At 43.0% G+C, this 26,271-nt stretch overlaps 1 protein-coding gene across 1 annotated transcript in view; it reads left to right on the top strand.

Moving 5' to 3' along the window:
- Positions 1-9,472: 9,472 nt before the first annotated feature.
- YLPM1 (YLP motif containing 1) overlaps positions 9,473-26,271 on the top strand; it is a 73,769-nt gene continuing 56,970 nt past the window's right edge. Inside the window, exons 1-2 of the mRNA XM_023230777.2 lie at positions 9,473-10,513; positions 25,321-25,557. Coding sequence (XP_023086545.1) covers positions 9,641-10,513; positions 25,321-25,557 — 1,110 coding nt within the window. The 5' untranslated portion in view covers positions 9,473-9,640. The remainder of the gene's footprint in view (positions 10,514-25,320; positions 25,558-26,271) is intronic.

Below are 26,271 nucleotides of genomic sequence, written 5' to 3'. Positions count from 1 at the left end.
ATCAAAAAAAAAAAAAAAAAAAAAAAAGAGTTGAACCTTGTTTCTTCCAGCATCCAGAGCCTTGATGGTGGAAGGGAAGAAGCACAGCATGAATATTGCCAAGGTTATATATGACCAGGTTACTCTGAGTCTGGACACAATCCACTGAGAATCCTGGTGAAATGCCTGCCTAAGGATAGACCCCATAGCATTTAATCTGCATCTAGATCCTGTTGTTTCCAATTGTATAAGCTACAAGAGCTAGCATAGGTTTTATTCCACAGAATGGTATGTAAACCACGAGCCAATCAGAATATGTCCTCAAATCACTAGCTAATAAAATGTCACTTCCTCCTGGAGGCTCCATTCAAATCACTCTAGTAACCGCAAGAATGAAATGTAACAAGTTAGAAATGCAGCTGGGTTATACACCTAGTCTGGAGGAGACTCATGGTAGTTGACTTTGACAGCACTGACAATTAGCAGCTAACTTCTCTGGGGTCTCCCACACAAATCCTTCTGTGTATTTGTGCTTTAATTCATCTTTTAGACCATTCTGAGTCAGAGCACTTTATATTTTTATTGTTCTTTACTTTTTGTGTTCGGAATTGGTGAAATTAATCTGAAAACTGGGCTGGGTTGGTCTTTATAATGTGAAGTCAATGTTACTAAGCTGTCGTGAGGAGACCATTATACCAACAATGAGGCTTCCTTTAAAGAATTTTTTGGGCTGGATGTGGTCATTCACACCCATAATCCCGGCAATTTGGGAGGCCAAGGCAGGAGAATTCCTTGGAGCCAAGAGTCTGAGACCAGTCTGGGCAAATAGTGAGACCCTATGTCCACCAAAAAGTAAAAAGTTAAAAAATTAGCCAAGAATAGTGGCGAATGCCTGTAGTGCCAGCTACTCTGGAGGCTAAGGCTTTGGGATCACTTGAGCCCAGGAGGTCAAGGCTGCAGTGGCTGTGATTGCACCACTGTACTCCAGCTTAGGTGACAGAGTGAGCTCCTGTCTCTAAAAAAATTTCAAAAGGAGGTTGGGTGCGGTGACTCATGCTTGTAATCTCAGCACTTTGGGAGACTGATCACCTGACATCAGGAGTTCATGACCAGCCTGGGTAACATGGTGAAACCCTGTCTCTACTATAAATGCAAAAATTGGCCGGGCGTGGTGGCTCAAGCCTGTAATCCCAGCACTTTGGGAGGCCGAGGAGGGTGGATCACCTGAGGTCAGGAGTTTGGGACCAGCCCAGCCAACATTGTGAAACCCTGTCTGTACTAAAACTACAAAAATTAGCTGGGTGTGGTGGCACATACCTGTAATCCCAGCTACTTGGGAGGCTGAGGCAGGAGAATCGCTTGAACCCGGGAGGTTGCAGTGAGTTGAGATTGTGCCACTGCACTCCAACTTGGGCAACAGAGTGGGACTCTTCAAAACAAAACAAAAAGCAAAAATTAGCCAGGCAAGGTGGCTCATGCCTGTAATCCCAGCTACTTGGGATGCTGAGGCAACAGAATCGCTTGAACCCGGGAGGCGGAGGTTGCAGTGAGCCGAGATCGTGCCACTGGACTCCAACCTGGGCAACAGAGTGAGACTCCATCTCAAAAAATAATAATAATAATTAATTTTTAAAAATTACCTGGCACAGTGGCTCCCAGCACTTTGGGAGGCCAAGGCAGGTGAATCACTTGAGGTCAGGAGTTTGATACCAGCCTGGCCAACGTGGTGAAACCCCATCTCTACTAAAAATACAAAAATTAGCTGGGCATGGTGGTGCACACCTGTAATCCTAGCTACTCAGGAGGCTGAGGCAAGAGAATTGCTTGAACCCAGGAGGCAGAGGTTGCAGTTAGCTGAGATTGCGTCACTGCACTGCAGCCTGGGCAACAGAGCGAGACTCCGTCTCAAACAAAAAAAATTAAAAATGAACAAATTTTTTGGAGACAGGGATTCTGTATAACGAAAATGACTGCCGGGTGCGGTGGCTCACACCTGTAATCCCAGCACTTTGGAAGGCTGAGGCGGGTGGATCACCTGAGGTCAGGAGTTCAAGACCAGCCTGACCAACAGAGAGAAACCCTGTCTCTACTAAAAATACAAAATTAGCCGGGGTGGCGGCGCATGCCTGTAATCCCAGCTACTCAGGAGGCTGAGGCTGGGGAATTGCTGGAACCCAGGAGGCGGAGGTTGCGATGAGCCAAGATTGCGCCACTACACTCCAGCCTGGGCAAAAAGAGCAAAACTCCGTCTCAAAACAAAAAACAAAAAACAAAAATGACTATGATCTTTGAAAAATAATTGCATAGGCTAGAAGCTTTGATTGGCTGAAGTATATGTTAGTTCCGCAAAAGTAAGAATCTAGGGGATAGGATCCCCACGGCAGCTAGCACAATGCCTAACTTTATCTTGAAACAATGACGGGAATGTGAAAGGGCCTGTTTAAACAGTGGTGCTGTCTCCCAACTAGGTGCTGAAAGACCCTTTGTGTTGAGGGCAGGGATCTGGTTAGAGGACCTGAGAGCCGTAAGCTATCAGGCCAGATGGGAAAGGAAAAGGTAAAGAGAAGAGTTTACACCCACCTCCACCTAATCTTATCTTTCTGTGTCTTCCACTACCATCACTTTTTTTTTTTTTTTGTATTTCCCACCTTGTTTTTTCAAAACATTTTTTTTTTTCTTGAGACAGGTTCTCACTCTGTTGCTCAGGTTGGAGTGCAGTGGTGTAATCTCAGTTCATTGCAACTTCTGCCTCCTGGGCTCAAGCCATCCTCCCACCTCAGCCTCCGGAATAGCAGGAACTACAGGCATGCACCACTATGGCTGGCTAATTTTTGTATTTTTTGTAGAGATGGGGTTTTGCCATGTTTCCCAGGCTGGTCTTGAACTTGTAAGCTCAAGCAATTGGCTCATCTCGGCCTCCCAAAGTGCTGGGATCACAGGTGTGAACCACTGCACCCAACTTAAAATGTTTTTTAAAATTGTAACATACAGTACACAGACAGGAAAGCACAAGGGATAAATGTACAGCTCCATAAGTTTTAACAAAGAAAATATTTGTGAAATTACCACTTAGTTCAAGAAATCAGCTGGGCGCAGTGGCTCACACCTGTAATTCCAACACTTTGGGAGGCCAAGGTGGGTGGATCACCTGAGGTCAGGAGTTCAAGACCAACCTGGCCAACACGGTGAAACCCCATGTCTGCTAAAAATACAAAAATTAGCCAGACATGGTAGTGGGCCCTGTAATCCCAGCTACTCAGGAGGCTGAGGCAGAAGAATCACTTGAATCCAGGAGGTGCAGGTTGCAGTGAGCTGAGAATGTGCCACTGTACTCCAGCCTGGGTGACAATGCTAGACTCCGTCTCCAAAAAATAAATAAAAATAAAAATAAATAGAACATTGTCAGCACCCTAGAAACCCACTCAGGTCTCTTGCCACCAGGCCTATTCTTTCCCTTCTTCCCAAAGGCAACTACTACCCTCACTTCTAACATTTTAATTTGTTTGCTTATTTTTAAAATATATGTAAAGTTAATTGTACAATAAATATTCTTTTGAACTACTGTTGTTCAATATTTTCATGAAGGTACATTTATTAAATTATAGCACATGAAAAAATGCACAAATCATAAGTGGTACAGCTTGACGAATTTTTCACAAACTGAATGTATCTATGTAACTAGCATGCAGATCAAGAAATGGAGCATTGTCAGAAATCCCCTTTGTGCCTCTCTCTAGTCACTATCCCTCTCTCCCAAGAGTAGCTACTATCCTGAGTTCTAACAGTATAAATCAGTTTTATTGTTTTACCTTATAAACGTGAACATATACAGTATAAACTCTTTTCTCTCTAGCTTTTCTTGCTCATTATTATTTGTGAGGTTCATCTGTATTGTTGCACATAGTTGTAGATAACTCATTCTCATTGCTGTTGTGTATTCCATTGTATAAATGTACCACAATTTGACGATTCATTCTAGTGGAGGTGGATATTTGGGTTGTTTTTTTCCATTTTCAGCTATTACAAATACTGCCAGTATGGGTAGACATGGTACCTTACACCTGTAATCCCAGCAAATTGGCAGGCCTAGGCAGGCAGATCATCTGAGTTCAGAAGTTTGAGACCAGCCTGAGCAACATGGTGAAACTCTGCCTGTACAAAAAACACAAAAATTAACTGTGCATCTTGCCGTGCACAGTAAGTAGTAGTCCCAGCTGCTTGGGAGGATGAGGCAAGAGGATCACTTGGGCCGGTGAGGTTGAGGCCACAGTGAGTTGTGATCATGCTACTATTTGCTTGTATATAAATAGTATATTTGTGGCCAGATGCAGTGGCTCATGCCTGTAATCCCAGCACTTAGGAAAGCTGAGGTGGGCAGATCACAAGGTCAAGAGATGGAGACCATCCTGACCAACATGGTGAAACCCTGTCTCTGCTAAAAATACAAAAATTAGCTGGCCGTGGTGGTGTGTGCCTGTAATCCCAGTTACTCAGGAGGCTGAGACAGAATTGCTTGAACCTGGGAGGCAGAGGTTGTAGTGAGCCAAGATCATGCCACTGCACTCCAGCCTAGTGACAGAGGGAGACTCCATCTCAAATAATAATAATAAATAAATAATAAATAAATAAATAGTATATTTGTGCACTGTCAGAACTCAGGATAGTAGTGGGAGAGGATAGTAACCAGAAGGGGCACAAAGGGGACTTCTGGCTATGCTTCCTTTCTTGATCTGGGTGATAGTTAAATAGATGCATTCAGTTTGTGAAAAATTCATCAAGCTGTACCACTTATGATTTCTGCCTTTTTTTTTTTTTTTTTTTTTTTTTAATCTGGAATTCACCCACTCTGTTGCCCAGGCTGGAGTGCAGTGGCGCTGTCTCAGCTTACAGGTCACTGCAACCTCTGCCACTTGGGTTCAAGTGATTCTTCTGCATCAGCCTCCCCAGTAGCTGGGATCACAAGTGTGTGCCACCACGCCTGGCTAATTTTTCTATTTTTAGTAGAGATGGGGTTTCACCATTTTGACCAGGCTGGTCTCAAACTGGTGATCTCAAGTGATCTGCCCGCCTTGGCTTCCCAAACTGCTGGGATTACAGGAGTGAGCCACCGTGCCCAGCCTGTGCACTTTTTTATATGCTATGATTTAATAAATGTTTATTCATGAAAACGTTGAACAATGTGATCACTCCAGCCTGGGTGACACGGCGGGACTCCATCTCAAAAACAAAAATGAACAAATACTGCCAGTATGAACATTCTTATTTATGTCTCCTGGTGAACATATCTATGTATTTCTATTGGTTATATGCCTTAGAGTAGGATTCCTGGGTCATGGGCTATGGGTCTGTTCAGCTTTGGTAGATACTACCAGACAGTATTTCAGAGTAATCATCCCAATTTACATTCCTACCAGCAGTGTATGAGAATTTCATTTGTTTCACAGTCTTGCCAACCTTCAATATTACATCTCATAATTTAGCCATGTTGATGTGTTGTATATATACTGGTATCTCATTTTGGCTTTAGTTCACAAAACCCTGGTTTCTGAGGTTGAATTCCTTTCATGTGTATTGATAATTTAGCTTTTATTTTATGTGAAATACCTTCACGTCTCATTTTTTTCCTATAAGTTGTCTTTTTCAAATTGATTTGTGGGATTTCTCTACATTGTCTAAATGAGTCCTTTGCAGGTTAAATGCATCACAAATATTTCCTTGTACTCTGTAGTTTCTCAGTTTCTTTATGAAAGGTATCTTTGTATAGATTATATATGTACATGTTTATTTGTATATTGGCTTTATGCCCAGCAATCTTTTAATTCCCATAATTTACCTATAGATTATTTTGGATTTTGAATGTACACAATATAAATAAACAGTGATGATTTTGTTTCTTCCTCTCCAATACTTATTTCCTTCCTTCCTTCCTGCCTTCCTTCCTTCCTTCCTTCCATCCCTCCTTCCTTTCTCCCTTCTTTCCTCCCTCTTTCCCTTTTCCTTTCTTTCTTTTTATACCCATTGCATCAGTAGGGCCTGCATTACAATGCTGATAGATATTGTATTAGTTTCCTAAGGCTGCTGTAACAAAGCATCACAAACTGGGTGCCTTAAAACAACAGAAATGTATTCTTCACAGTCCTAGAGACTAGAAGTCTGAAATCATGATATTGGCAGGGTCATGCTCCCTCTGAAACCTGTAGGTGAATTATTTCCAGCTTCTTCTTAGCTTCTGGCAGTTTGCGGCCAATCTTGGGATTTCCTTGTCTTGTAGCAGCATAATCCCAGAATCCCAGTCTCTGCCTTCATCATCACGTGGTGTTCTCCCTCTATCTCCGTGTCTTCACATGACCATCTTATTTTAAGGACACCAGATAAATTGGATTTGGGGCCCACACTACTCCAACGTGATCTGATCTTAACTAATTACATCTTAACTACCTGATTTCCAAACGAGTTCACACTCTATAGTACTGGGTGCTAGAACTTTAATATATTCGACTCATAACAGATACAATGATAGTGGATGTCTGTACTTGATCTTAGTGGGAAAACTTTCAACTTTTCACCATTAAATATGATGTCAGCCAGGCCCAATGGCTCACATCTGTAATCCCAGCACTTTCAGAGGCCGAGACGGGTGGATCACTTGAGCCCAGGAGTTCAAGACAAGCCTGGCCAACATGGTGAAATCCCACGTGTGTGTGTGTGTGTATATATATATATATATTTTTTTTTTCCTTTGTTTTTGAGACGGAGTCTTGCTCTGTTGACCAGGCTGGAGTACAGTAGCATGATCTCAGCTCACTGCAACCTCCACCACCCAGGTTCAACCAATTCTCCTGCCTCAGCCTCCTGAGTAGCTGGGATTACAGGCATGCACCACCACACCCGGCTAACTTTTGTATTTTTAGTAGAGATGGGGTTTCATCATGTTGGTCAGGCTGGTCTTGAACTCCTGACCTCAAGTGATCCGCTTGCCTTGGCCTCCCAAAGTGCTGGGGTTACAGGCATGAGCCACCATGCCTGGCCTAAATTTATACATTTTTCAAAAGATAATGTCAGCCCAAAATGTTAAAAACACAACTAACTAGGATTTCTGGGTTGGGTTCCTGATCTGGGTGCTGATTTCACAAGCGTGATTGGCTTGTGAAAATTTACTGTGCTGTATACTTAAGACATGTATTAAATAAAATTTATAGCAAGTCTTGGGTTTAGACTAAACTGCATTAGGCCCAACAGAACAAACCAAAATGGAGTTTATTGATGCTGCAGTTCCACACCACCATGCCAAAATTAAAATCTTTATCTGCCCATTCAATAAACCAGGAGAGAAATAATAACCAAGTCTACAAACAGTCCATTTTTAGCCAGCATGATAAAGAAGTCCTCTCTGCTTTAACCTTATAAGAAAAGAAACTTTGAAACAAACAATCCACTTTAGTTTTCTGTTTCTCTCTCTCTCTCTTTTTTTTTTTTTTTTAATTGAAATGGAGTCTTGCTCTGTCACCCAGGCTGGAGTGCAGTGGCACTATCTCAGCTCACTGTAACCTCTGCCTCCTGGGTTCAAGTGATTCTCCTGCCTCAGCCACCTGTGTAGCTGGGATTACAGGCGAGTGCCACCATGCCTGGCTAATTTTTTTTTTTTTTAGTAGGGATGGGGTTTCACCATGTTGGCCAGGCTGGTCTCAATCTTCTGACTTCGTGATCCACCCGCCTCAGCCTCCCACAGTGTTGGCATTACAGGAGTGAGCCGCGCCCGGCCTTTGCGTATCTTTTCTATGAAATCATCCCGATTGTTCTGCTTGTTGGAACACTGTTTCTGCTTTATAGAATGAGACGTTGCCTGATTCTAGAATAGCAGGTAAAAGTTAATTAAGATCTTTAAATTAAATTTGTTGTAATTTTGTCTTTTGACATGTAATTTTCTGTATATTCGTTATACTTCAATACAAAGTTAAAAGAAACATAACTACGTTTCTATTTGAGAACAGAAGCTCTTCCTTCTGAAGGATGCCTTGCTACTCCACTTTCCATTCACACTCACCTCCTGAGAGAAGTGAAGATCTGGGTTGCTAAGATGGAAGAAGGGTCAATTCTGCATGTTACTCAAGTGATGCACTGACACAATCTTCTCATAGTTCTCCCCTCACACACACACACCCAACAGAATTCAGTGTATTAGCTTTGTTTTCAGTGATTCACTCAAGCTAAATAAAGAGTTTATGTTTGGTATTATGTTGAGAGTTTTTGGAAGATTGTCTTCCAGGTTGTCTTTAGACCATTTTTTTTTTTTTTTTAATTTTTTATTTTTTTGAGACGGAGTCTCGCTATGTCGCCCAGGCTGGAGTACAGTGGCGCGATCTCGGCTCACTGCAAGCTCCGCCTCCCGGGTTCACGCCATTCTCCTGCCTCAGCCTCCGGAGTAGCTGGGACTACAGGCGCCCGCCACCTCGCCTGGCTAGTTTTTTGTTTTTTGTTTTGTTTTTTGTTTTTTTTTTGAGACGGAGTCTCGCTGTCACCCAGGCTGGAGTACAGTGGCCGGATCTCAGCTCACTGCAAGCTCCGCCTCCCGGGTTCACGCCATTCTCCTGCCTCAGCCTCCCGAGTAGCTGGGACTACAGGCGCCGGCCACCACGCCCGGCTAGTTTTTTGTATTTTTTAGTAGAGACGGGGTTTCACCGTGTTAGCCAGGATGGTCTCGATCTCCTGACCTCGTGATCCGCCCGTCTCGGCCTCCCAAAGTGCTGGGATTACAGGCTTGAGCCACCGCGCCCGGCCTAGACCATTTTTGTATCTGGTTTTTGCTCTCTTTGCTTTCGCTCTGAGATTCTGCAACACAGATTTATAGGTGTTGAGATAGTCTAAAAAATTCTATTTCTCCCCTTTTACAATTCCTGCAGATGTTACTTACTATATGTCTGCAGGAATTGGTGTAATCTTACACTCGGCCTTGAAAACACCTTTCCATTCTTCATAGCTTTGTTCCCAGTAGAATTTTTGGGTAGACTTGAGTTGGGTCTATTCATTTAATTTGGGAGAAACTGATATCTTTACAATTTTTCCTCTTTTCACCCAGGATCATGGTAAGCCTCTCCATTATTTGAAGTCTAATTTCATCCTACTTGGATATGCTTCTTTATGACTCTGTAGTTTTCTACATATAAATCCTACATCTTTCTTGTTAAGAGTTTTTCCTAGTTGCGTTATTTTTGTTGTTGTTGTTGCGATTGTTGCTATTGTGAATGGAACCTTTTTTTTTTTTCATTCAAAAATGAACCCGTGGAGCGATAGGATCTCTACCACCCCTTTCGGCTGAGAGACTCTATGGTTTTTCAGTTATATGAGAACATTCTACTCACGCTTACATTATCTGAACCCAAAGGAAGATGGCAACCACGAGTCTCCAAGTAAAGGGCCGCTCTATCTCGCCTTTGTTCTCCTCTCGGTGGTTACTGCGCAGACGTAGTCGCCTAAGTCGCGACCCCGCCTTCCCGGTCGCGGGCCCAGCTAGCGAGCGCCGGCGCACTGGCGCGCTCCGTTTACACGCTCCGGGGCCTGTAGGCGCCCCGAGTTCCGGCTGTCGCCGTCGCCGCCGCGGCTCCTGGAGGTCGGTTGCGACTAGTAACGGTGCCAGGACGAGCCCTACGCCTTCTTTTTCGATATGTACCCGAACTGGGGCCGGTATGGCGGGAGCAGCCACTATCCGCCGCCGCCGGTCCCACCGCCGCCGCCAGTGGCGCTTCCTGAGGCCTCGCCGGGGCCCGGGTACTCGAGCTCGACGACTCCCGCGGCCCCCTCCTCCTCGGGCTTCATGAGCTTCCGCGAACAGCACTTGGCGCAGCTCCAGCAGCTGCAGCAGATGCACCAGAAGCAAATGCAGTGCGTGCTTCAGCCCCACCACCTTCCTCCGCCCCCCCTGCCGCCCCCGCCGGTGATGCCAGGGGGCGGCTTCGGAGACTGGCAGCCGCCACCGCCACCGATGCCCCCACCACCTGGGCCGGCCCTCAGCTATCAGAAGCAGCAGCAGTACAAACACCAGATGCTCCACCACCAACGAGACGGGCCTCCTGGTTTGGTTCCAATGGAGCTGGAATCCCCCCCTGAATCTCCCCCTGTGCCGCCCGGGTCTTATATGCCACCATCTCAGTCTTACATGCCCCCACCTCAGCCGCCACCCTCTTACTACCCCCCGTCCTCATCTCAGCCCTACCTGCCTCCTGCTCAGCCGTCCCCTTCGCAGTCCCCACCTTCCCAGTCCTACCTGGCGCCCACCGCTTCTTACTCATCCTCCTCCTCTTCCTCGCAATCCTATTTGAGCCATTCTCAGTCCTACTTGCCCTCTTCTCAGGCATCTCCTTCCCGCCCCTCCCAGGGCCATTCTAAATCCCAACTACTAGCTCCACCACCACCGTCCGCCCCCTCTGGAAATAAGACAACTGTCCAGCAAGAGCCTTTGGAGAGTGGGGCCAAAAACAAGAATGCTGAACAGCAGCAAGCCGCCCCTGAGCCAGATCCCTCTACGATGACTCCACAGGTAAGAAAGCATCTGCCTGAGCCTCATCTTTCACCTAGAGGGCCCTGAGTGAGCAGGCCTCAGGGCTTTAACCAGTGCTTAGTCTAATTCCAACACACAATGACTAGCTAACACTCCAAAGGATTCCACAAGAGTCAGAGGGCTGACAGCTCAGCTTTTTAATTAGCCAGATGTGAATTACTAAAAAAAACAGCGTTTGTAGATGTGTATGGATTACATACAGTGGTGGGGTGGCTTAAAAGTTACCTCTCAGATATATTCCTTGGTTTCTTTGACCATCCTCTTAGATGGGAATTGTTGCTGTTGCAAATAGGTTTTGTTGCAGAGGGTCTTGTTTTAAAACTGTATTTTAAACTGAAATTTCCATTTGAGAGAAAGCATGAAAAAGAGGCCTCTCCAAGGGCTGACGCTTGAATGTTTGTAAACCTTACGACCAGTTAGCTTCTTTTAAAACTACTACTTAGGGGCCAGGGATCGCTATCAGCTTCCTGAATTAAGAGGTTTCAGAAAAAGGGTGGAAATCTTGTCTTACCAGGAGCATCCTAATTATGCTTATAGGTACATATACAATACATAGGTGACCCTAGACCCTTTTGGGGATCAGTTGGTCCATTTTAGGAGTTGACCCAGACATCCTTTTCTCATATTATTTAAAGATTGTTTTAAGATAATGAGCAATTTTCTGCATTTCATTGTCATTACCATTCACTCCAAATAAACAGCCTTGGAATATGGCCAACGTAAAAAAAAGTTTGGTGATACCTTTTCATGAGAGAGCCAGCCCTTCTTATCCCACAGAACAGGCAAATTGACAGGGTAACAGTTATAAACGAGTTCCCCCTTGAGACTCAGAGGGAAGGTCAGGCTAAAGCAGAATAAATCAGTTGTTATGATTTCCTAAAGCAATTACTAATTTACCTTAGATTCATTAAGGAAAAAAGAGAATCTTGTAATATAAACGCTCAGTTTTACCTACAAAAGATTTCCAAAAGATAGGATGCAGTATTATAACTTTATGATGGTTTGGCATTAGAAATTAAGAACAGAAGCAAGTTGTTTTAAGAAATGATGCTTGGCATATCTTCTGGAGAAAACACTTGGGATGCTGAAATAAAGTAGTAGAATAATGATTCTCTTGGCTTACATCAAATTTGTACCATCTCCCCAGTTTATTTTCCCCAGATTGCCCTATTATAGAGACAGAATTTTGTCCTCTTTCCCACCCCACTCTGAAGTCTTTAGTGCTTTTGTTGTCAAACATTCTCAGAGTTAGTCTGAGCCAAAATAGGACATTTGTGTTCTCACTCTACTAGACTGTTTTTCTGACCTTACAGAGAGACAAATTAGTTGTATTTTGGCTTTTTTTGGGAGGAGTGTTTGTGTCAGATCAGGCCTTAATATGTATAGTTACCACGAACAGTGCTATTACTTTTCTGCCTTGTACTCTTGTCTGTAATGAACTCAGTGTCTTGAATATTCAGTGCCTGCAATTCTTTGGTGAGAGGCAGAAAGAGTGGTGGAAAATGAGACTTGTGGTGCACATAGACCAGATGAAGAAGAGCCTTGAAGCCTGTGGCTTTCTTACTTCTTTCTAGAATTCATCCTAACCTCCTCAACCCTCTGTTTCCCCTTAGAGTTGTATTGCTTTCAAGGCATATCTCAAATATCAAGGTTTCCATGAAGCCCTGCTTGCGCTCACCCATCTGGTTTAGTTCTGTTCTTCAGATAGTAAGTCCCTTGCAGACAGGAAGTATCTTGCTTATCTTACCACTGTAGCACCTAGGACAGTGCCTTGCAAATTGTAGGCTCTCCACATATTTGTTGAATAAAATACGAGAGTTGTCATGTTCTAGACTTAGGATATCTTGGTTTATTAGATGATAGATATTTCTTCATGCCATTGCCAGTCTCTGACAGTCCTTCTACATATTTATTATTATTCGATTCATATTTTGTTTTTGGAATGTGTCATTCAAAATTTCTTATTGTGGAATATTTTTAAAATACACAAAATAGAGAAAACAGTTTGATTCCCCATATATACCCATCATTCAGATTCAACAGCTATCAAGATTTTGCCATGTTTGCTTCACCTACACCTTTTTTTATTATTGTTGCATATATATATTGAGACAGGGTCTTGCTGTGTCTGTCTCCTAGGGTGGATTGTAGTGGCATAGTCTCAGTTCACTGCAACCTCTGTCTCCCAGGCTCAAGCCATCCCAAGTAGCTGGGACTACAGGTGCATGCCACCATGCCTAATTTTTTTTTTTTTTTTTTTGGTAGAGACGGGATTTTGCTCTGTTGCACAGGCTGGTGTTGAACTCCTGAGCTCAAACAGTGCACTGCCTTGACCTCTCAAAGTGCTGGGATTATAGGCATGAACCACCACACCTGGCCGCTGCTGAAATATTTTAAAGCAAATCTTAGCTCTTAGGTCATTTCATCCCTACATTCTTAGTCAAGTACCTCTATAAGTCTCACTCTGTTGCCCAGGCTGGAATGCAGTGGCGTGATCTCTGCTCACTGCAACCTCCGCCTCCCGGGTTCAAGCAATTCTCCTGCCTCAGTCTCCCGAGTAGCTGGGATTACAAGTGCATGCCACCATGCCTGGCTAATTTTTGTATTTTTAGTAAAGACGGGGTTTCACCATGTCGGTGAGGCTAGTCTTGAACTCCTGACCTTGTGATCCACCTGCCTCAGCCTCCCAAAGTGCTGGGATTACAGGCGTGAGCCATCGTGCCTGGCCAAGACCTTTTCTTAGATAAACACATTGTTAACACCTAACAAAATTAACCGTTTCTTGGTATCATCTAATACCTGATCCATTCAGATTTCCTTTATTGTTTCATCATACTAATGGAATTAAAAGTAATTCTTTGATACCATCCATGTTAAAATACCCCAAATTGACTCAACAATGTTGTTGTTGTTTTCTGTCCTCAAACAGTCTGTTCTCAAACAGTGTTTTGTTGGCGTATAGATCAGGGTTTCTCAACTTCGGCACTAATGGATATTTTGGGCAGGATGATTCTTTGTTATGGAGGGACTTGTCCTGTGCGTTGTAGGATGTTTAGCAGCATCCCTTACCTCTACCCATTAGATGCCAGTGGCGCCCCCAGTTTGACAACCAAAAATGTTTCCACACATTGCCAACTATCCCCTGCAGACAAAATTGCTCTCAGTTGAGAACCCCTGACCTAGGTCAGTCCCTCCTATTTTCTTTTTCTACCTCATGCCATTGAACTTGATGAAAAATCTGTGTCAGTTGTCTTGTAGAATGTCTGACATTCTGCATTGTCTGCTTTTTCATGGTATCATTTGACTTGTTCCTCTGTCTTCCATGTTTTTTTTTTTTTTTTTTTAATTAGAAGTTAACTCTGGAACCTTCATTTAAGTTCAGCTTTCTTTTGGAAAGTGCTGCATTCCATCATGGGACACCCGATGCCTGGTTGTCCCACTGTTAGTAATGCCATTGGTCCCTCCACTGTAAAGCTTTCTGTCAATCTTGCATCTAATGTTTCAGTCTACTGATTCATCAGTTGAAAGTCTTTGCCTAAGTAAATTATTTCATTAGACGGAGGTTGCAACCTGGTGATTTTTTTTTCTGCCATTTCTTCCACATTTACTATATAGTGTTCTATAAAGAAAAACTTTTGCCACAGATATTTGATCGGAAATACAGTCGGTATAGGAAGGACAAGATAAATACTTGATATTTTTCCAAGTGTTTTCTAGTTTTTCGGGTAAAGCGTTGATGATTTAATGGAATGTGTTTTTGTTTGTTTGTTTCTGAGAGAGAGTCTTGTTCTGTCACCCAGGCTGGAGTGCAGTGGTGAAATCTTGGCACACTGCAACTGCTTCCTGGGTTCAAACAATTCTGCCTTAGCCTCCCAAGTATATGGGATTACAGGTGCATGCTATCATGCCTGGCTAATTTTTGTATTTTTTTTTTTTTTGAGACGGAGTCTCGCTCTGTCGCCCAGGCTGGAGTGCTGTGGCCGGATCTCAGCTCACTGCAAGCTCTGCCTCCCGGGTTCACGCCATTCTCCTGCCTCAGCCTCCCGGGTAGCTGGGACTATAGGCGCCGCCACCTCGCCCGGCTAGTGTTTTTTTGTAGTTTTTAGTAGAGACGGGGTTTCACCATGTTAGCCAGGATGGTCTCCATCTCCTGACCTCGTGATCCGCCCGTCTCGGCCTCCCAAAGTGCTGGGATTACAGGCTTGAGCCACTGCGCCCGGCCAATTTTTGTATTTTTAGTAGAGACGGGGTTTCACCATGTTGGTCAGGCTGGTCTCGAACTCCTGACCTCAAGTGATCCACCTGCTTTGACCTCCCAGAGTGCTGGGATTATAAGAGTGAGCCACTGCACCCAGCCGGAATGTGTCTTTTTGAATAATTCATTTTTCTATCTGTTTAAAGGACTGATTTATTTATTTAGTTAAAGCTGTTGGCTTTGATTAGTTTTTAGAGGTATCATTTATTTAATGTTTAAGTACTTACTAGCAACTATGTGCCAGGTACTATGAGTACTGTGCTTAATATTGGAGATGAAATGGTGAACAAGTTAGACATGGGAACTGCCCTCATTGACTTCTTGTTTCAGTTGTGGGGGAAGGGAGAAGACATTTAGTAAGAGGAGACATACAGAGTGCTATGGGATTATAAAATAGCACTAGATTATTCCCCAAGGAACTGGCAAAGGCCAGTTGGTTTTTTTTTGTTTTTGTTTTTTTTTTTTAAAGTTATCACTGTGGCCGGGCGCGGTGGCTCAAGCCTGTAATCCCAGCTCTTTGGGAGGCCGAGACGGATGGATCACGAGGTCAGGAGATCGAGACCATCCTGGCTAACACGGTGAAACCCCGTCTCTACTAAAAAATACAAAAAACTAGCCGGGCGAGGTGGCGGGCACCTGTAGTCCCAGCTACTCGGGAGGCTGAGGCAGGAGAATGGCGTGAACCTGGGAGGCGGAGCTTGCAGTGAGCTGAGGCCCGGCCACTGCACTCCAGCCCCGGCGACAGAGCGAGACTCCGTCTCAAAAAAAAAAGAAAAAAAAAAAAATAAAGTTATCACTGTATTCCCAGTACCTTGCATAGGATCTAGCACATAGGAGGTGGAGAACAAATATGTTTTAAATAATTGAATATAGCTGGGAGCTCTAACCTAATTAAAGAGGGTTCCCTTTGTAAAGTGATATTTTTTGTTTTTTATTTGTATTTTATTTTATTTATTTATTTTTTGAGATGGAGTCTCGCTCAGTTGCTCAGGCTGGAGTGCAGTGGCACAATCTCGGCTCACTGCAACCTTTGCCTTCCAGGTTCAAGCAATTCTCTGCCTCAGCCCCCCCTAGGAACTGGGATTACAGGTGCCTGCCACCACGCCCGGTTGTATTTTTATCTTTTTTTTTTTTTGAGATGAAATCTCACTCCTGTTGCCCAGGCTGGGGTGCAATGGCGTGATTTCTGCTCACTGCAACCTCTGCCTCTAGGGTTCAAGCTTTCTTCTGTCTCAGACTGCCTCAGCTAACCCCAGGAGTAGTTGGGGTTACAGGCCCCTGCCACCACGCCCGAATAATTTTTGTATTTTTAGTAGAGACAGGGTTTCACCATGTTGGCTAGGCTGGTTTCAAACTCCTGACCTCAGGTGATCCGCCTGTCTCAGCCTCCCAAAGTGCTGGAGTTACAGGGGTGAGCCAGTGTGCCCGGGCATTTTTTTTTTTTTTTTTGTATTTTTAGTAGAGAAGGAGTTTCATCATCTTGGCCAGGCTGGTCTTGAACTCCTGACCTCGTGCTCCACCTCCTTCAGCCTCCCAAAGTGCTGGGATTACAGGCGTAAGCCCCCACGCCGGGCCTATAAAGTGATATTTAAATGAACTCTAAAGAATAAGTAGGAGGACTGGGTGCTCACACCTGAGGAGTTCAGGGCCAGCCTGGGCAATTAAGTGAGACCCCCTCTCTACAAAAAATTTAAAAAACTAGCCAGGCATGGTGTTGCATGCCTGTAGTTCCGGCTACTTGGGGGTGGCTGAGGTGGGAGAATTGTTTAAGCCCACGAATTCTCATGCCACTGCACTCCTGCCTGGGCAACAGAGTGAGACCTAAAAAAAAAAAAAAAAAAAAAAAATGAGTAGGCCAGGTGCAATGACTCATGCCTGTAATCCCAGCACTTTGGGAGACTGAGGCAGGCAGCTCACTTGAGGTCAGGAGTTCAAGACCAGCCTGGCCAACATGGTGAAATTGTGTCTCTACTACAAATACAAAAAATTAGCTGGGTGTGGTGGTGCTTGCTTTTAATCTCAGCTACTTGGGAGGCTGAGGCGGGAGGATCACTTGAACCCAGGAGGCAGAGGTTGCAGTGAGCCAAGATTGCCCCACTGCACTCTAGCCTGGGCGACAGAGTGGGGCTCCATCTCAATTAAAAAAAAGAAAAAGAATAGAAATTAACCAGAACTTAGAGTTCAAAGAATTAAGTTCTCTAAGGCTCACCGAAAGCTTAGGGTGAGGATGGTAGGTATGAACTAGATCAGGGAAGGCCTGTAAGGACTTTATTCTAAGGGCAGTAGGAAGCCATTGAAGGATTTTGCATAGGTGAATGTGACAGACTGGCATTTTTGAAAGCTCACTCTGCTTGCAATGTGGAGAGTAGAATTAAAAGGAGCAAGAGTGATTTAGAGAGAATAGTTATTGAAGTAATCCAGGCAAGAGATAATAGTGGTTTGGACTTTGATGGTATTAGTTGAGATGGAGAGAAGTGGGAAGAGTGCAGAAATATTTAACTGCTAGAATCCACTTTGAGGTTGAGTAGTTAGGGAGAGGGAGGCATCAAGAATGATTCTTAGGTTTCTGGGATGGGCTGCAGGGTGGATGGTAGTCAAATGTACTAAAACAGAAAAACCTAAAGGAGAAAGAGGAAGAACATTTCTGGGGGTGAGGGGAAAATGATGAGTTAAGTTTCAGACATAACTGAGTTTGGGGTTCTTGAGACCTAGTTTCCAAATGGAAATGTCCAGTTGGAAGTTAGATATAGCTCTGGAGTCTAGATGTAAGATCTGGGAGACATAGATTTGTAAGTCATCAGCATAAAAATGGTATTTGAAGACACAGAAATAAATGAAGCCTCTCAAGGAATGTGTGTAGAGTAAGAACTGAGGTTAAAGGACATTAAGCCTAGCTCCACAGAATAGCAGTATCTAAGGGAACCAATGAAAGAATGGCCAAATAGGTAGTCATATTAGGTTGGTGCAAAAGTAATTGCAGTTTTTGCTATTACTTTTAATGGCAAAACCACAATTACTTTGGCATCAGTGTGATAGATGGAAAATCAAGATAGTGGACAGTGTGGTGCCATGAAAGTGAAGGAGCAGACTGTAGGAGGAGGGAGTTGTCAGCTGTGTCAAGTACTGCTGAGAGGTCAAGCAAGATAAAGACTGCGAGTTATCTTTTGCACCTACTGACATGTAGATTATTGTTGACCTTGGCAGGAGCAGTTTCATAGTGACTGAAGCCATATTGCATTGATTTGAGGAGTGATGGAAGGTGAGGAAATGGGGATGGTGAGTATAGACAACTCTTTCAAGAAGTTTGACTGAAGGAGAGAGAGAATGAGGGAAGGAACTGGAGGAATAGATGAAGTAAATGAGCATTAAAAAAAAAAATAGATGAGGACTAAGCTTATCTGGTGACCCAGATTATTACAGTAGAATGTGAATCTCAAAAATATTTAAGCCTGTTTTAAATAAATTTCTAAAATGGAAAGCCAATTCATTATTTTACCAAGTGTCCTCCTTGCCCCCTGCTTTAGAATGTAAGACATAGAACATTGTCTTATAGGCATTTATGATAACCTGGATAGGGAAGGTAATCTTCCAAAATTAATCTTTAAAACATTACACACAAACACTCACCTCTTTTGTATTTCTCCACTTGGAAAATCATTTAGTATCTAGTTCATTACTAGAAGCAAGTGGTCAGTAAGTGCTTCCTGAGTAAATTAAAATCAACATCTTTTTTTTTTTTTTTTTCATAGAGATGGGATCTTGCCATGTTGCCCAGGCTGGTCTGAATTCCTAGGCTCAAGCGATATTCTTGCCTCGGCAGCATCTTTCTTAGTAACAATATTTGTGACAAATAGTTCTACATTTTTTTTTTTTTTTTTTTTTTTTTGAGATGGAGTATCACTCTGTTGCCCAGGCTGCAGTGCAGTGGCACAAGAATCTCGGCTCACTGCAACTTCCGCCTCCTGGGTTCAAGCAATTCTCCTGCCTGAGCCTCCCGAGTAGCTGGGATTACAGGCATGTGCCACCATGCCCAGCTGATTTTTGTATTTTTAGTAGAGACGGGCTTTCACCATGTTGGTCAGGCTGGTCTCAAACTCCTCACCTTGTGATCCTCCTGCCTTGGCCTCCCAAAGTGTTGGGATTACAGGCATGAGCCACCGCACCTGGCCAATAGTTCTGAATTCTTTATGTTTGAAATCCCTTCATTCAATCTCATTTTAAATCTGACCTATACTATGATTTCCCTCTACCTATAAAACAACATCCCATATGAAATGGAGTTATCTGATATGATAGGACGTTCAGAAGAACTGGCGTCGTTAGCAAGTTCAGGCATGTTTTTTTCTTTCTAAAATAGGGATAATCACGCTTCTCTTAGGGTCACTAAGGACATTTGTGAGTGATACCATTATTATTTATTTCTAGAGCTTCAAAAATGTGCTGAAACCTATCCTCGGATTGAATTAGATCTGGTTACTACTTATAGGGTTCATATTAAATAGAAATTGACCTACAGGGCATACTGTCAGTACTTACATTATCCTCAACTTACAGTGGGTTTATTGAGATGTAACCCCACTGTAAGTCAAAGAATATCTGTACTTTTACTATTCAATGTAAGAAAACAGCACACTTGGCCGGGCACAGTGGCTCATGCCTGTAATCCCAGTACTTTGGGAGGCCGAGGCGGGCAGGTCACCTGAGGTCAGGAGTTCGAGACCAGCCTGGTCAACATGGTGAACACAGTACACACAGTGAATCAACAAGTACTTCAGCCCTAAACAAGTTCTTAACCCTGGTCTGGATCTGAGACAAAGCATGAAAATAAGTGATAAAGAAGAAGCTGATAAAGAATTTCGACCTGTACAGTTTTCATCCTGTACAGTCTTCATATCTGTAACATTGGCTTAGTTTGTGAAAGATAGTTTGCATCTTTGTATCTCTTAATAATGATTTCTGTGACAGACTGGATTAAGAAAATGTGGCACATATACACCATGGAATACTATGCAGCCATAAAAAAGGATGAGTTTGCGTCCTTTGTAGGGACATGGATGCAGCTGGAAACTATCATTCTTAGCAAACTATCACAAGAACAGGAAACCAAACACCGCATGTTCTCACTCATAGGTGGGAACTGAACAATGAGATCATTTGGACTCGGGAAGGGGAACATCACACACCCGGGCCTATCATGGGGAGGGGGGAGGGGGGAGGGATTGCATTGGGAGTTATACATGATATAAATGATGAATTGATGGGTGCTGACGAGTTGATGGGTGCAGCATACCAACATGGCACAAGTATACATATGTAACAGACCCGCACGTTATGCACATGTACCCTAGAACTTAAAGTATAATAAAAAAAAAAAAATGCTTTTAAAGCAACTTTTAAAAAGGAAACTTTTAATTTCTACTTAAAAGAGAATGAATTTATTGATTTTTTTTAAAACTGAAGGATAAGTCTGTTGATGTTTTCAGTATTAAAATAATGGAAGAAAGTGTTTTAATGCGACATTGTTATTGACCTTCATGGTCAGTGTGCTGTTTTCTTTCTTTCTTTCTTTTTTTCTTTTTTTTTTTTTTTTTGAGACAGAGTCTTTCTCTGTTGCCCAGGGTGGAGTGCAATGGCATGATCTCGGCTCACTGCAACCTCCGCCTTCCAGGTTCAAGGGATTCTTCTGCCTCACCCTCCGGAGTAGCTGAGATTATAGGTGCGTGCCACCACACCTGGCTAATTTTTGTATTTTTAGTAGAGGCAGGGTTTCACCATGTTGACCAGGCTGGTCTTGAACACCTGACCTCAGGTGACCTGCCCGCCTCGGCCTCCCAAAGTACTGGGATTACAGGCATGAGCCACTGTGCCCAGCCAAGTGTGCTGTTTTCTTACATTGAATAGTAAAAGTACAGATACTCTTTGACTTACAGTGGGGTTACATCTCAATAAACCCATTGTAAGTTGAGGATAATGTAAGTTGAACATTTAATACACTTAGCCTACTGAATACCATAGTTTAGTCTAGCTATTAAATGTGCTCAGAAAATTTACATTAGGCAAAGCCATCTGACCACACAGTACACAGTAGAGTATTGGTTTTTTCTTGTTTTGTTTTGTTTTCTTTGAGATGGAGTCACTGCAGTGGTGAGATCTTGGCTTACTACAACCTCCACCTCCTGGGTTTAAGCGATTTTTCTGTCTCAGCCTCCCAAGTAGCTGGGATTACAGGCACCCGCCATCATGCAATAATTTTTTTGTTTTTTTTTTTTTTTTTTGAGACGGAGTCTTGCTCTGTCACCTAGGCTGGAGTGCAGTGGCGTGATCTCGGCTCACTGCACCTCTACCTTCCGGGTTCATGCCATTCTCCTGCCTCAGCCTCCCAAGTAGCTGGGACTACAGGCGCCCGCCACCATGCCTGGCTAATTTTTTAATATTTTTAGTAGAGACAGGGTTTCACTGTGTTAGCTAGGATGGTCTCGATCTCCTGACCTCGTGATCTGCCTGCCTCGGCTCCCAAAGTGCTGGGATTATAGGCATGAGCCACTGTGCTTGGCCTTTATTTTTTTGTATTTCTGTAGAGACAGGGTTTCACCACGTTGGCCAGGCTGGTCTCGACCTCCTGACCTTAGGTGATCCGCCCACCTTGGCCTCCCAAAGTGCTGGGATTACAGGTGTGAGCCACTGCACCTGGCCCAGGATTGGTTGTTTGCCCTCATGAGGCATGGCTGACTGGGAGCCCAGGGCTCACTGCTGCTGTCCAGCATCACAAGAGAGTATCATACTGAATATTTGGAACCTGGGAAAAGATCAAAATTCATGGTATGGTTTCTACTTTCACACCATCATAAAATTGAAAAATCATAAGTTGAACCATTGTTAAGTCAGGGACCATCTGTAATTATATCCTGGAAGCTGATGATTATATGTATAATAGTTAAAACCAAAAAACCCAGTCATGGGTTAAATGTCAAGATAGAGTTCATGAGATGGAATTTATTCTTCCCAATAGATTGGAGCAAGTTTCAGGTAATAGAAATGAGTGACTGAGAGGGAAGGGCTTCAGTTGATATATAACCATTTATTGACATCCGACTGTGTGCTCCAGCACTATGCTTGACTACCAGATAAGATATAAAAAGAGCGGATGGCAGCTGTCCCCTAAGAAAAATTACATTCTTTGAATGAAAAGTAGGTAACAAATCAGTATGTTTGGTGAGAAAAAGGTATATGTCATGTATATTTAGTGCATCTGTTTGCGTATGGAAAATTAGGGGGGTTATACTAGAAAATATTAACAGTGTAGGAAATGCTAGTTATCCAAAAATAGTTGGATTAGAAAATAGGCAAGTAAAGTGAATTCATTTAACACAGGAACCAAAAGTTTATTGTAAAACATAAAACATTTGATTGGGACCCAGTCTGGAAAAACAAAGCTCAAAGTGATAAGAATAATCAGATTTTATATTTGATGGAATTGTTATAAATGAAATCATAGCCAAGTTTTAGAATGAACAAAAAATAAAGTGTAGATTAGGTTTCTTTGCTATAATTTTCGTGGGAAAATTGTATGACAACAGTATAGATCATCTTTTATTTCATTTTTTGACATGTTGAAAAAATACTTTAGGGATTTATTGATTTTTATAGGACTGTTTTTCAACTTTTGGTATTCAGCCATTCTCTTATATAGTTTCTACTGTAAAGTACTGTTTGGTTGTTAACTGGTAGGACTTCTATCAGATCCTCAGCTGCCAGTAATAAGTTCCAGTGTTCTCCAACATCACTTTCTTAAAATACTACATCCATACAATTGTAGTAGAAACATATGCTTTTGTTAGTCATATAAGTATACAGAACAGTTCATCAGTGAATATTTTAGTGTTATGATAACTTTTGGTTTTCCTTATGCAACCTTGTAACCATGGGAAATTATATAATACTAGGATAATGACACTCCTGTAGTTTTTTTCTGAGTGGTGAGATTTCTTTTATTGATTTTAATTAATTAGTTATTACTTACCTGTGTAGTCAGTTTTTTTTATTTGAGATTTTTAAAGTCACTATAGACACTGAATTAGTGAATACTGAACCATTGCTCCTTGGGGAAATACAGGGTTCGGTTCCTGTGGGTCTCTTGTCATATTTTTATCAACTGATGAACACATAGCCTTGCTTATGTGTGTTTCTGTTTAAAGACACCTTATTTAGTACATATTGTTGATTTATTAACATTGTACTCATGGCCAGCAGCACTGTAGCACTTGCCCAAACAAAGCTGACCTAACACAGATCTTTTCTCTGTGAGACATAAGACTGCTTTCTTGCTCTCGGGACAGCCCAGCTCTATGCCTGGGGGCCATTTTAAACAGTGAAATCAACAAAAACACAAAAGTATGAAAAATGTGGCACTAAATAGACTGAAAAGGACACTTATTTATAGTATAGAGCTGGAACAAGAAGGCAGAGCATCACCTTGCGATTTGTCTCAGCTGGGAATGCACACATCAGGGGACTCATGTTTTTCACTGCTCTCCACATGTTTGTGAATGACTGGGAAAGCTCAGTGAGTATGGATTCTGGGTTTAGAAATAAATTTTAAGTTGGGCATGGTGGCTCTTGCCTGTAATCCCAGCGCTTTGGGAGGCCAAGGCGGATCACTTGAGTCCAGGAGTTTGAAACCAGCCTGGGCAACATGGTGAAACCTGTCTCTACCAAAAATACAAAATTTATCCAGATGGTGGCACATATCTGTGGTCCCAGTTACTCGGGAGGTTGAAGCGGGAGGATCATTTGAGGACAGGAGGCAGAGGTGGCAGTGAGCCAAGACTGCACCACTACACTCAGCCTGGGTGACAGAGGGAGATGACCCTGTCTCAAAAAAAGAAAAAGAAAAATTTTAGCAAGTAGGCAAATTTGCAAATACAGAATCCAAGAATAATGAGGATTGGCTGTATTTTCTAATATTTCCATACGAAGCTTATTGTTGTAATTTTTAAAACATGAAAGCACAAAATAAGCTTTCAGAAAATTACAGTATGAAAGATAAAACTAAGGCTTTTTTTTTTTGGAGACGGAGTCTCGCTCTGTCACCCAGGCTGGAGTGCAGTGGCCGGATCTCAGCTCACTACAAGCTCCACCTCCCAGGTTTACACCATTCTTCTGCCTCAGCCTCCCAAGTAGCTGGGACTACAGGCACTCACCACCTCGCCCGGCTAGTTTTTTTGTGTTTTTTAGTAGAGACGGGGTTTCACCGTGTTAGCCAAGATGGTCTCGATCTCCTGACCTCGTGATCCGCCCGTCTCAGCCTCCCAAAGTGCTGGGATTACAGGCTTGAGCCACCGCGCCCAGCCTAAAACTAAGGCCTTTAAAATAAATCGAAAGCATTTTAAGAGACAGTATATTGGCCAGGTGTGGTGGCTCATACCTGTAATCCCAGCACTTTGGGAGGCCAAGGCTGGTGGATCACCTGAGATAAGGAGTTCGAGACCAGCCTGGCCAACATAGTGAAACCCTCTCTCTACTAAAAATACAAAAATTTGGCTGGGCGTGGTGGGGGGTGCCTGTAATCCCAGCTACTCGGGAAGCTGAGGCAGGAGAATCGCTTGAACCTGGGAGGTAGAGGTTGCAGTGAGATGAGATCACACCACTGCACTCCAGCTTGGGTGATTGAGCAAGACTCCATCTCAAAAAAAATAAATAAATAAAACACAGCATATTCTCTTATATGTGCATACATCTGAGTATGGGTAGACTAATGCTACAACAGGTGTTTAAAAGAGGGAAGAGACTGGATGCAGTGGTTCACACCTGTAATTCTAGCACTTTGGGAGACTGAGGTGAGAGGATTGTTTGAGCCCAGGAGTTCGAGACCAGCCTGGGCAACACTGTAAGACCTCGTGTCTATAAAACATAAAAAGATTAGCTGGGTGTAATGATGCATGCTTATGAACACAGCTGCTCAGGAGGCTGAGGAGGGAGGATTGCTTGAGCCTGGGAGGTCGAGGCTTCAGTGAGCCATGGTCAGGCCATTGTACTCCATCCTGGGTGAGAGAGCGAGATGCAGTCTTAAAAAAAAAAAAAGAAGAAAGAGAAGAGGGAGGAGCGCTGGAGGAGAAAGAGAGAAGGCAGAGAAGATAGGTAGTACTGTTCGGTTCTATTCATTAATTACAAGACCCCTGTCAATAAATCTGAACAAACTGAAGCCAGGTTAAAAATAAGTAGCTGTGAATACTGAAGGGATTTACCCTGATCATTTATCAAGTTCCAAAAGCATGTGTTTGTTAAGAGTACAAAAGCATGTTGAATTAGTATCTATGGTTTAATTTAAATGTATAAATTTGAGGGAGGAACTGAAATTTTTCTGTAGCCTGTGTTTAAGGACTTGTTAACTTATTTGTCTTCCTCAGTCTAGCTTTGCCTTTTCTTACATATAGACACATGAACACAGACATAAAGATAGCTCCTTGTCAACACCAAGTTGCAGAGATACATGATTGTCAACAAGAATTCTCAAAAATTGTTTCTGTTGTAGGAACAGCAGCAGTATTGGTATCGACAGCACTTGCTCAGTTTGCAACAGAGGACAAAAGTTCATTTGCCAGGACACAAAAAGGGTCCTGTGGTAGCAAAGGATACACCAGAGCCGGTAAAAGAAGAAATTACAGTACCTGCCACCAGTCAAGTTCTGGAATCTCCTTCTTCTGAGGAGCCTCCATTGCCACCTCCAAATGAGGAAGTGCCACCTCCTCTCCCACCTGAGGAACCCCAGGTAACCATATAATTAATTGTTTAGTGTTTATTAAATTATTTAACTTTTTTCTGATTCATTTATGTATACTTTTATCGTAAATGGATATATATTTTTGTTTTTTAAAGTACCTAGAAAGTTGCATTTGAAATAATCAGATATCTGTTGTTTCAGGTTTATTTATGTATTTATTTATTTTGAGACAGAATCTCGCGCTCTTGACCAGGCTGGAGTGTAGTGGTGCGATCTTGGCTTACTGCAACTTCTGCCTCCCAGGTTCAGGCAATTCTCCTGCCTTAGCCTCTTGAGTAGCTGGGATGACAGGCACGCACCACAACGACCGGCTAATTTTTGTATTTTTTAGTAGAAACGGGGTTTCACCATGTTGGCCAGGCTGGTTTCGAATGTCTTGACCTCAAGTGATCTGCCTGCTTCGGCCTCCCAAAGTGCTGGGGTTACAGGCATGAGCCACCGTGCCTGGCCTGTTGTATCAGGTTTAGAAAAGGAAATTTTTCCTAGTTTGAGTGAAGAATTAGACACTCTTCTGAATTGAGTACCTCTAAGCACTAAAGGAAGATGCCAGCATATGTTCATAGTGACAGTACAGGGCAATAGTTGAGTGCTTGAGCTTTTAGAGTCCAGCTACCCAGGCTATAATTCAGGTACTGCCACTTGCTGGTAGTGACTGGGCAAATTTGATAACCATTCCGTGCTTCAATTTACTCCTCTGCAAAA

The sequence above is a fragment of the Piliocolobus tephrosceles genome, chromosome 6 (assembly GCF_002776525.5).
Source record: "Piliocolobus tephrosceles isolate RC106 chromosome 6, ASM277652v3, whole genome shotgun sequence".
NCBI lineage: Eukaryota > Metazoa > Chordata > Mammalia > Primates > Cercopithecidae > Piliocolobus > Piliocolobus tephrosceles.
The sequence above is the reverse complement of the archived record's forward strand: the minus strand, read 5'-3'. Positions and strand labels throughout refer to the sequence as shown.